Below are 13,255 nucleotides of genomic sequence, written 5' to 3'. Positions count from 1 at the left end.
TAATTCCACATTGCACAAGGTGCAAACAACATTACTCCTGTTTCACACCAATGTTTAAGTTTTTTTTTCAAGTTTGTAGGTGTCAAGGTACAGAAACCAAATAATAACACTGGATAGTCTTCAATGTTAAAATGAAATATACAATCAAACCTGCATTTATTCAGACACCTTCAACATTTCTCACATTATTACAGTTTTGCTATATATATCAAAAATTATATCTGGTTTCTGAATAATTTTTGGTTTGACTGTTAAAACTACAAAGTAATTCAGTCAAGAGCAGTGAGTGATTTTAATTTTCATTTACTTGGATTAACAGCAGGCAGTAGCTAAATTAGGCGCGGTCACTTTAAGAGACCATGAACGCATCCAATATAATACACATCCCATTTTTTTCCTCAACTGTTTACTTTCACATAAGAAATAACTGGCATTTTTTTCGAGCATAATTCCCAAGGTGGATATTTTGACATATTTTGTATGTATTTGTCGGCACAAGAGCAAAAATAAGCAAATTCGATGTTCAAGTGTTGAGACGCCTTTCTCTGCGCGAGCCCTGGACACCAGAACACCGTGGTGTTGAATTGGGCTCTTTCACATCTTTTTGTTTGTTCAAACTGCGATTGCATTTGTTCATTCGGGTGCAGGAGGAACTTCGAGGTGAACTACACAGAAGAGAGCTCGGTTCAGTGTCGCTGTCCGTGATACGCGGCTCTCTCTCTCGTGCGCACCTAACGGCACGCGCTACTGAGTCTGTTCAGCTTTTCTGCATCTAGTTTTTGGATGCTTTAATGTTTAAATCGACAAGCGGTAAGGCTTAACAACACGTGAAAAAGATACGCTTTCGTGACGATGCGCAGCAGTGGCCCGTCAACTGTCCTGAGCATCTTTTTAGGCTGGCCTCAGCGAGTCAGTTATATAAAATATCAAGGTGAAAGTCATCATAGCTTGCTTAGTATAGACCTAGCTCCCAACCCAACTTTGAGAATAGATTTAACGGCGATATTTTTTTTATCGTCCGATAAGAGTCTCGCGTTAATGCAGCACGTTAACGGCGATAACGGCCCACCACTAGTTATAATATATATGCATGGAAGAAATGCCAAGCTACAATGGTATGTCAATGTCAAAATTACCAAATTGTAAACTAAAACGATGAATAATTGTTTATGATAATTGAAATAAAGCTGCAAAAAAACATACAAGTATAAAATAAAAAAATGTTGCCTTAGTAACTAAAAGAAATGTTTGTTGAAATGCCCAAAAAAAACTATATAAAAAATAACAAAATCAAAATGAATACTGAAAATATAAAAACACAGCTAATTAAAAAAAAAAAAAACTATACTATATATAAATAATACCAAAATAACACTCTCAAACAGCAGCTAATGTGTCACCTGGACAATACACTGGTTTATCAATTCGACAAATCAGTTAACAGTTAACAACATGAATAAATATTAGTATTGCCCACAAGGAAAGTGACCTTTCTTTTAATGTGTGTATTGGTTCAAAACAAGAGACAATAGTTACCTATGATGTACTCACGAGTTGAACAGATATATAAACTATACTGCGTGTTAGTCATGCAGCATGAATGATTTTAAACTCATATGACACTGGAGGATGTCCTAAGATGGTATAAGAGCAGTAGAGGATGAGAAAAGTTTTAGAAAAATCAAGCAAATGCTTTAAGAGGGATTTTAACTTGCATCCCAAATTAACCTCTCAAAACAATGAAAGTGAAAGCTGCTTGAGATCGCAGTATCCTGAGGTGACCACTCATAGCTTATCGGCTAAACTACTGTCCCAGAGGAATTGCTATGATCTGGTGTATATATGAAAAATGGAGCCAAATTGCATGCTCTAGATCTGCGGACACTGGATATTTTCTTGGTTAAAAGCCCCTGACTGATGCATCTGTAATATCCAAGCTTAGGCTTATTTTTCATCCATTCTGACAACGATACAACAGTATTGGCAGAGATGAGGCTTTATGATGGAGAAACACAGAGAGACAATAAAAAAAAAAGAGAGAAAGCTGCAGAAGCTTGGAAAAATAAAATTGCACAGAGGTAAAACAACCTCAGGCAAAGACTATGCATGATGAAGTGGCTTGACTGGCGCTGACATCTCGCCGTACTCCCACATGGCAGCACTGAGGGAGTTGAGTGGTGTTGTATTAAAGCAGCTGGCTAATTGAACATCTAAATGGCTTTGTCAGAGCTGTTTCGCAGAGGAAGTGTAGACTCGTGAGATACTGCTTTCTGAAAGAACAAGACAGAACACAGCCCTAGGGATACCCCCGAAAGACCCAATCGGGACGGAGCGCTCAAAACATGTCATGCGGACAGAACGCTCACTGAAGGGCCTGATGTGAGAACAGAGACAAACTCAGTCTCTCCAGACACATGCATCAAAAATCCATCTGAAATGTCTGAAAACGTCACAGTTTTTTGACTTTCAGACGGGATGAGAAGTTCTGCTGTCAGTTCTATTTCAACCAGATGCTCATCTCATACGATAAAGAGGATAGTGTGAGATCGCTAGAACTTTTTGCCTTTCACAATTTCTCATTTCTTCATCTGTAATAAAATGATCTAGCTGCTTATCTAGCACTGATTCAGTTTTGATGGCAAGAACATCTTGTGATAGTCTTGGTAACATCAAAAAGAACTGGTTGAAATTTATAAACCAGTTAGTAATGCTTAGCCACATATTCCATCATTTTCCATCTTAAATTTTCCATTCTTGCAAAAATTGATCTGTAAATAAAATATAATATTTCTTGAAACATATGCAAACTTCAAAACAAATACTATGACCAAAATAAAAATGATGATGCAAAAGCAAAATCTATTAAAAAATCTATTTAAATAAACAAATCCTACAAACAGCTGACAATATTTTAGGCAATATTATTTTTAAGATTTAATATTTGGTAGTCCAGCTTAGTAAAATATTCTATAAATACCAGTAACTATAATTCATATAGCTATATATGATATTCCTATCTCAGTTAATACAGGGGCATCTCAGAAAATCTGAATATCATGGAAAAGTTCTTTATTTTTTATAATTTAATTTAAAAAATGCAAACTTTCTTATATTCTAGATTCATTGCACACAAACTGAAATATTACAAGAGTTTTTGCTTTAATTCTGGTGGTTATGACTTAGAGTTTAGGAAAAATTCTGTATCTCAAAAAAATTGAATATTTTCTCAAAGGTTAATAAAAAAAAGAATTTACAAAACAGAAATGTTCAAGATCTCCAAAGCAAGTTTAATTGTGCACTCAATACTTGGTTGGGGCTCCTTTTGCAGAAATGACTGCTTCAATGTGACGTGGCATGGAGGCGATCACCCTGTGGCACTGCTGAGGTGTTACTGAAGCCCAGGATGCTTTGATAGCAGCTTATAGCTCCTCTGTATTGTTTGTCAGATGTTACTTATCTTCCTCTTCACAATAGCCCATAGATTCTCTGTGAGGATCAGGTCAGGTGAGTTGGCTGGCCAATCATGCACAGTAATATCATGGTCATCAAACCACTTGTAAGTGGCAAGGAGGTGCATGGAGGTGCCACTGTGGACAGGTGCTAAAGTCCTGCTGCAAAATGAAATCAGCATCTTCATAAAGCTTGTCAACAGATGGAAGCATAAAGTGCTCCAAAATCCCCTGGTAGAAGGCTGCATTGACTTTGGACTTAATAAAATACAATGAACCAGCAGACCTTGTCATCTTTGACTTCAGAAACTTCACACTGGGCCTTGGATTCTAGCCTCTCCGGTCTTCCTTGTTGATGGTGTGGATTACTGTCTTCTGGACAACTGTCAAGTCAGTAGACTTTCCCATAATTGTGGTTACAAGTTTCTAAACTAGTTCAAGAGGTACTCAGTATTTATACTCAAAATTAATCAAACTAATCAAGCTCAAAATGGAATGTTCTTTTTTTTTAGATAATGATTTAAAAAATTTCCTAAGCTGTAAGTTAGTTTATATGAGAAAGTTTGCTTTTTTAATTAAATTACAAAAAATAGAGACATTTTCCATGATATTCTAATTCTTTGAGATGCACCTGTAAATTTCCTAAAAACATGTGTGAAAAAAATATACAAATTACATATTTACAAATAAATAAAACTACACATTTAAAAATAGAAATGTAAAATTATAAACTACATAAATTAATTCCAATTCATTCATATATATATATATATATATATATATATATATATATATATATACACACACACACATGTATGTATATATTATATATATATATATATATATATATATATATATATATATATATATATATATATATATATATATATATATATGATTATAATGGAAGAGGCATTCAGTTCTACTCTTCTTACATTTTTAGTTTCAAATGAAAATGGTTTTATCAAGCCAAAGCCTTGTAATGACAATTACTAAAAAAAGAATTCGGAATGAGTGCCAAACAAAATCACAATACTTAAATTTTCCAAGTAAGCTTAATGAGCTGTCTTTGTAGTCGTCATTTTCTCTTTCACACTCGCACACACTCTTTTATCCTTTGAAAAAATCATTGTACCTATTGTCTTGCATGAATGGCATTAGTGTGGCTTTGGAGCCAATCTAATTTAAAAGTGGAAATATTAGTGTGGCAGCAATTAAAGCTGCTAAATAGCTGTGTGGTTTGAACACAATAACAACAGTCCCACCTCAATGATTTAGCGTGCCTCCTTGTAGCGGCCCGTTTGCGGGAACGCAAAGTAAAGGTCGTAGAGCATCATCATCTCACCTCGCTCCTGACTCAAAAACTCCATGACTGTTAAATGAAAGAGAGATAAGAAAGTGAAGAAACAGTCACTTTTGTGTACTCGATGTACATGGTCTCTTTATTTTAAGCTACTCTATCAATCTCATGCAGAGTAAATGTCTTCAAAATGTCTTTAAGCAGCCCGGTATTTCATTAATCAAACTTCAATCAAGTGTAAGTGTATATGAAAAATAGAAGCTTCCCACATTCAGTGCAGGTGAGTTACAAGTATCTAGTCTTTTTTAGTTCTTTTGTACAAGTGCATGGAAAGTTTAGTTTAATTCTTTGTTTTTTTTTCACCCATAAATTGTACATTTTGTATTTCTTTTGTTCTCCACATAGTCCCAGAAGTCTGCTGATACCACAATGAAAAATTTTGATTTTTTCCTTTGATTTGGAAACATACCTGGACATTTGTACAATTAAAAATTATGCAAACATTTTTTTTTTATATATTATTCTGCTACATATATAGCAAAAACAATGAATGAATCAATACATGAATTAATGACAATATTTTGGAAACATATTGTTTAAATTTAATCTCTGGTAGTACAGCTTTGTAAAATATTATATAAGTAACAATCATTCAGCTACCAGTGATACACCCACATCTCTTCATTTGACTTGATTGCTTAAATGTGATCAGATTTAACGGATGCCTTGTGAAAATTGCCTCCATTGGCACTCAATGGCACACAGATCTGGACTCTTTGCTTGCCACTTCAGAGCAATCCAGAGAAGCCACAGCAACACAAAGAGGGTGAAGTCATGCAGGTATATGTACATTTACATCTATCAATGGGTTTTCCGTGGCACATACAGCATGTTTCTCAGAGTGCCGGGTCATCGGGGGCATAAAGTGGCCCTCCATCGTAGAGGTCTCACTGCCTTGACACTTCAAATCCACTCACCCCCAAAACACAGCGCACTTAACCCCTTCACTAACCCTGACAAAGACAGAAACTATTGAAACCACCAGCATATAGGTTGTCCAACCTGCCCTTTAGTGGGTGGCACTCTTGAAAACACCGAACAAACACTTTCTACATATGACCATCTCAACAGACAGCAGATCAGAACACACACAGAAAAACTACTTTTGACTAACAGGTGACACACAGAGATGTGATTAATGTGCTGTACGTGTGTGTGAGCGTTACACACCTTTCTGTAATATCTCGCCATCTCCTTTTTCCACCAGGCCGCAGATGAGGTCGTGGATTTTGGGCATCTGGTTATATTGTTTATGGACCTCCACAGTGGCATCGAATGCACCCGCAAAGTCCACACTAGAAAAACATGACAAATTACACCAAAACAGCACTACACATGTGCCAGTATCTTCATATTGTGATTACTGCTGAAGCTTTTATCATGGTACTGTGTTTCATATATATACAGTGGGGCTCGAAAGTTTGGGCACCCCTTCCAGAATCTGTGAAAATACGAGTAATTTTCAAAAAATAAGAGAGATCACATTAAATGCATGTTATATTTTATTTAGTACTGTCCTGAGTAAGATATTGTACATAAAAGATATTAACATTTAGTCCACAAGACAAAAAAAATGCTGAAATTATTAAAATAACCCCATTCAAAAGTTTGGGAACCCTTGGTTCTTAATACTGTGTTCTGTTACCTGATGATCCTCGACTGTCTTTCTGTTTTGTGATGGTTGTGCATGAGTCCCTTGTTTGTTCTGAACAGTTAAACTGAGCAGCGTTCTTCAGAAAAATCTTTAAGGTCCTGCAGATTCTTCAGTTTTCCAGCATCTTTGCATATTTGAACCCTTTCCAGCAGTGACTTTATGATTTTGAGATACATCTTTTCACACTAAGGACAATTGAGGGACTCAAACACAACTATTAAAAAAGGTTCAAACATTCACTGATGCTCCAGAAGGAAACAAGATGCATAAAGAGCAGAGGGGTGAAAACTTTTGAACACGATGAAGATGGCCAAATTGGTCTTATTTTGTTGAAATATAATTTTTTTTCCATTTAGTTCTGCCCTTCGTAAGCAACAGAAGATACTTGTATGTTTCCCGGTACACAAATTAAGTACAATTTACCTTGATCTTCAAATTCCAAAAGTTTTCACCCCTCTGCTCTTTATGCATCTTGTTTCCTTCTGGAGCATCAGTGAATGTTTGAACCAATTTTTTTGTCTTGTGGACTAAATGTTAATATCTTTTATGTACAATATCTTACTCAGGACAGTACTAAATAAAAAATAACATGCATTTAGTATGATCTCTCTTATTTTTTGAAAATTACTCATATTTTCACAGATTCTGCAAGGGGTGCCCAAACTTTCGAGCCCCACTGTATATAAACATGGAAATTTTTTTTAACTAAAAATAAAGTTAAATGGTCAATGTCTTAAGCAAAAATATAAAAAAAGCACTGTCACAAACTACTTAGAAGTTCTTGATGTCAAGTTGTAAGTAGTTTTTTAAAACAATAACACTACTTTAAAAAAAATAAAAGATCACAGATAATTTTGAAAACAACCATGCATAGTTAAGTAACTAAAAGAACATTTAAATAAATATACAAAATAAAGAAATGCATGAAATAATATCTATACATTTCTAAATAAACACTTCAGGGCAATGTGAGACAAAGGTCTTTAGCTTCTTGCAACTTCCTGTGGCTCCTGCCTTCCTCTACAGCCCCCAGTGCCCTCACCCCCAACCGGGCCGTTTGGCAGAATATGGCAACAAAATTAGATCTGCTTCCACCCATCTCTCACATCATCTTCCCTCTCTTTACCCCTTTCTAACAAAGAGCTCAGTGCCGGGGCTGACAGAGGCCTGACAGAGGAATAAAGCAAAGGAATAGACGAGAAAAACACCACTCCAATCATTCTATTGTGACTGCAGTGGCAGCCATCGAGTGATTGGGTAATTACCATGTCAATCACACAGAGGTCACAGCAGATAGGGCACCGGCAGGAGGGGCGGGTGTGGAGGGAAAGTGAACCGCCAGGGTTTTAACAGGTGTAATTTCACTAGTGTTTTCAACCTGAGAGATTATACAGTCAGAGAATGGATATGGGCTTTAGAGAGAGGTGACCTTGGAAGATGGGTTGAATGGGAGGAGGGACGAAAAACAGGACAGTGATTGAGCCGGAACGTGACGCCAGCTCTTAGGCAATCGCACTTAATTGGAATGAAGAGCGACAATATTATTCATCAAGCGGGAGTCAAGAGCCAATTCAAACACACGCTGGATGATTGCGCAATGCACTTGAGCAAGAGAGGATTTGGACAGTGTTTCATTTGATTAAGGCCCATGTAAAAAAAAAAAAAAAAACAATAGGAGAGGCACTGACAGAGAAACATAGACATCCGTCAGTCAACTTTATTATTTCAAATTTGTTTTGCCATTTTTTGTCACAAATTACTGAATGTGAATCACAGGACTTAACAGCATTTCTTATTCAAAACATAATAAAGACAGGTCTCAAAAAGTAACTTAATGAATGAATGAATTTCACTGTATGAGAAAAAAAACCAAGTGACGTCTGTGAACAAATGATGCTAGAGAATTTCTCAGAATGAACTTCACTTTTCTGAGCCTTAATCAAGACTGACAATAAATGTATGGCTTTACTATCTGATCAACTTTTCTGGGAAAAGTTTTGCTTCTAAAGTCTGCTTGTGCTTTAAAAACAAATGTCCCTTAGTTTCAACATTTTGTTAAATACCAAAGACACTCATAAAATGTTGCAAACAGGGAATATTTAGGGATAATGTTTGTCTTTATGGCAAAATAAGCACTGATGCAAAGCTAGTTTATTTTTCCATATTGACTAGCTAACCGTACATTATTTCATGTATTTATCCAGTTTATGAAATAAACATGAAATAAAAAAAATACATAAAATATACATTTGAGATAAAATTACTTCCTCTACAGCCCCCAGTGCCCTCACCCCCAACCGGGCCATTTGGCAGAATATGGCAACAAAATTAGACTGCATCTAATTAATGTTTATTTATTTTTTTATACCTTGCTGACTCCAAAAAAATACCTTGATGAATTTTGAACTTTAATAAGGTTAGTAAAACCTAGGCAACAGAAGGCAGGAAATGTTTGACCTTATTTTCACCTGACACTGGAGTGTTCTCAGATTATAATCACAGAAGCCAGAACTGAAAACTAGAGATGTTCCGATACCCTTTTTCTCTTCCCGATACAGGGTATCGGCCGATACCGAGTACTGATCCGATACCTGGGTGTGAATCTGTATGTACAGCTGTATATACTACTAGCACTGTGTAAATTGCTAGAATTATTTTATGGTGTGCTTCAGACTTATCCCTTAATAAAACATGAACAAATATATGGTGAACTACTGTGTTTATTACAGTATTTTTATTATCTGACATGAATCTGACAGTAATATTTATTTTCTTAAGCGAAAAAGAACTTCAAATGCAGCCAAAAATCTAACACCGCAAACTAAAAAAAGGAATTTTGGTTTTACAATGTAACTGTATAAAAAACTGCAACAAATAAGTCTAGCAATATAAAAAATTATATATTAATCAGATAATCGCTTTACAACAAAACAAGTAAAAAACAAGAAACCGTCTAGGCATAACTATTATTATTAATAGAGACGTATTATTATTACTACATAGAGACATAGCTAAATCTACTGTAGGCTACAACAGTAGCTTGATATATTGTCAATTTACTCACGTTAAACCGAACATTTATTTTGATGGGTTGCCATGAAGATCTTTGAGTGTCTGTGTTTATGATATGAGTTTTCTCAAATGAAACGGTAAATTCTCATGAAGTGATGGTATATGCGTTCATGTCCTTGAACGCAGCTGAGGATACCGAATATACTCAGGAGTCGGTAACTTACTACCTGTACTACAGAGACACCGGTATCATCACATTTTTTAATTTTCAGCACCGACTTGGTAGTGAAGTGCCAGTACTTGTGGGATCCCTAATTGCCGTTTTGCTGTCTGGTTGGTCCAGTCTGAAATACTGCTAAACAGTGGACATACTGCTAACCATCTATAATACAGAAGCGGCTTCACTGTCTGTTGGCAGTTTAGAACGCGATGAGCGATCCAGTCATATATAGATCAGTGCTGCTAACACGTTTTCATTTCTTCTTCGCTGCTTCGCTGAAGTTGTGCTAATCACAGTTAGAACAACTTCCTGTGTTTGAAATACATTCTGAGCAGCGAAGAAGAACCGTGCAGCGGTTAGGCAAAGCTAGCGGCCATCACTAGGTCTTGTTTAAGAAACTGGTATCGGATCAGTATATGGGTTCATGTACTCGCCGATGCCAGAATTTGTTGTGGTATAGGTGATATTTCCGATACTAGTATCGGAATCGGAACAACTCATACCGAAAACAAACCCTAACCTCAACAGAACTACTGTACAATGTATTTACTGACGAGGCTTGATGGAAGCAGAAATTCCTTGAACTACATTTATTCAGAACATCATTTGAATATGATGCGACACAGATGTTATGCTTCCCAGCCCCTCAAAGGATAACCAGCATAAAACCAGAAGACTTCTTCACAATTCCCATCAATATGAGATGAGTCGTCCACAACGGCAATTACCCCACCCCCTCCTTCAAAACCCAACCCCCCTTCTCCACCCTCGCCTAACTAAACCCCCCAAAAAAGAATTAACCATGCTGAAGGCTTCATAATTTCCCCGGATACAATTTAGCTGTCAGTGGCGCTCCGGCTTACTGCAACATGTTCCTCTTAATGTCACTAACTTTGCATGTCAAGCACTTTCCAGCCAATTAAGTTGAAGGAGAATAAAAAAGCGAATGCGAGTGCTTTGCACGAGGAACCTGAAGGATTAGACAAGAAAGCTAATTTCATCCACCCCTCTTCTGAACCTCCTCTTCTTGTGACACTCTCCCTACATCCCTGACTCCCATCTCTTTTGTTACTGAGACTGGCACCCGCGTTATCACCCTTTCCACTTTTAAAGAGAATGACTGCTTTTTAATATTTATTTTCCCCTTTACATTACAGAGAGAGTGTGTGTCGGTAGTTAGGGAGGGTTAAAGCTCAATGGTTTGACTTGGAATCGAACACATCTATCAAACACAAAACTACAAATGGCAATGATTTTTAAATGCGAACGGTCCTGATTTAAACTTTCCGGAATCCGTCCTTCGTTATATACATGTAAGTGATGTAGTTTAAAACAAACATCTGACAGCCTGCGACGTCCCATCCCTCTTTTAAGGCCTAAAAAAAAAACCTTCCAAAAAAAAGTTCTGGCAATTCAATTTGTTAGGATGATTAGAGCCAGAGGATACGGATGGGGATGTCGTGGAGACGCGCTGATGGCTGTCAGAGTTAATCCCATTGAGAAGTGTTCATTAAGTCATTACAACTGACATGCTGACGAGACACTGACACACAGCGCTTTGTCCTCTTTAGCGCAGCACAGACCATAGAGGAGACAGAGACGGGTGCAGAGAGATGGAAGAGGGCAGAATGGAGAGAACGCTGGAGAAAATAAGAGTTGTCTACAGCAGGGGTGCCAAACTCATTTTAGGTGGAAGGCCGGATTGGACAAATCATTAACACACATGGGTTGATTTGTTGGTGTATTGATGGTGTGTGTACACATAACAAATGTGCACCACAAATCCTGTTTCAACTTTTTGCTGCTTTGACCAAAGGAATGTAATAGTAATATAATTTACTAATATCCTTTGACTACATCCAAGTACAAAATTACTGACAATTATACAAAAAAACAAACAAACAAAAAAAAAAACTGCTAACTAACTTATAACTAGTCTGGAGTTTATATTTCAACACAGAGAATAATAATAAAAAATATAATCACTTTGATTAGAGTTTTGCTTCCAAGAGTGCTAAATTAGTATGAATGTATATCTGATGTTTATCTGCCAAGAATTATTCAAAATATAATGAATACAGTCTAGTGAAGTTACTGTTAAAAGTAAACGAAAAGTTCATACTAAAAAAAGTTTTTTCGGCAATGAAAATCACAAAATATAAATATCCGAAAACAACTTTAAAAATAACAGTAGAAATGTTGCCTTAAAATAAAAACGGATTAAACCTCAATAGAAATATTTTTAAATAAATAAAAATAACTGACAAAAGAATATACAATTACTTAAACTAAAATGTAAACTGACGATAATAAAATCAAATTGGTAAAATTTATAAAAAAATAAAATAAAATAAACTGCATGTTAACTGTATATTTTTGCTAATTTCACTGTCTGTCACTAACTTCGCTTTCAGATACACTGAACACAGAGTAACATTTTACCTTGTTTATATCCAATCTGTAGAACTCAACCACTTTCCACTTCACAAACGTGAATAAATGGAATTTTCTCCCAAAAAGTCACAGAAAAAAAAAAAAAGTATTCAAGCAGGCCTGGCTGATGTGAGCTTTGAGGCTCTCCTCCAATGGAATGTGTGGCTGCCAGTCACAGTGCGTGTGTGTGTGACGTGATGTAAACGTTCACGATTTATCAGAGTCTCCGCTGAGAGTCGCTCTGATCTCTCCGTATCTGCTCCTTAATAAAGCTGAGCTAAATTGGAAACCTTATCGCACACAAGGCAGCAATTAACGCTTGCATGTGCCAGTGTGGTAGTGGCACACGAGTGACAGAAAAACAAACAGTCTGGGAGGGGCACCCAGGAATCCCAAATGTGTATGTGTGTGTTGACTCTAACGCTATCAGTGAAGGTGTATTGCCAACCTCAATATCCCACAGCGGGGAGGGGGATAGGCACTTACGCAGTGCACCACATGGCCCAGGCAAATCCAGTAATTAGCACAGGGTGCATAATTAACATGCAAATTAGTTGATCTGCTTAAAAGCCGCTCTTACAAATAGACCTGAACGGATGGGGGAGGGATTGGGGGAAGAGGGGCCAAACTTGTGGAAGTTAATTCCTTTTCCCACCATGCTGCATTTTGCTAAGGTAATGACAAATTATATGAAGTGAACAGTAAGACAACAAGCTTAAAGGTGGGGTGAAATGCTATTTCATGCATACTGAGTTTTTTACACTGTTAAAGAGTTGGATTCCCATGCTAAACATGGACAAAGTTTCAAAAATTAAGTTGTACATTTGAAGGAGTATTTCTGTTCCAAAAATACTCCTTCCGGTTTGTCACAAGTTTCGGAAACTTTTTTTCGAGTATGGCTTTGTGTGACGTTAGATGGAGCGGAATTTCCTTATATGGGTCCTAAGGCACTTCTCCCGGAAGAGCGCACGCTCCGGTATAGCAGAGCACTGAGAGCACAACAGACTTCACTGATCAGAGCGAGAGCATCGCGAAATGTCACAAAAGGAGTGTGTTTTTGGTTGCCAGGGCAAGACAACCCTGCACAGATTATCTAAAGAGAAACAGCATTAAGGGACCAGTGGATG

General features: G+C 36.8%; 1 protein-coding gene across 1 annotated transcript in view; it reads right to left on the bottom strand.

Moving 5' to 3' along the window:
• Positions 1-13,255, bottom strand: part of LOC113113260 (leucine-rich PPR motif-containing protein, mitochondrial) — a 55,542-nt gene that overhangs the window by 11,823 nt on the left and 30,464 nt on the right. Inside the window, 2 exon segments of the mRNA XM_074559944.1 lie at positions 4,715-4,821; positions 5,980-6,104. Coding sequence (XP_074416045.1) covers positions 4,715-4,821; positions 5,980-6,104 — 232 coding nt within the window.

This window comes from Carassius auratus, chromosome 13 (assembly GCF_003368295.1).
Source record: "Carassius auratus strain Wakin chromosome 13, ASM336829v1, whole genome shotgun sequence".
Lineage (NCBI taxonomy): Eukaryota > Metazoa > Chordata > Actinopteri > Cypriniformes > Cyprinidae > Carassius > Carassius auratus.
The sequence above is the reverse complement of the archived record's forward strand: the minus strand, read 5'-3'. Positions and strand labels throughout refer to the sequence as shown.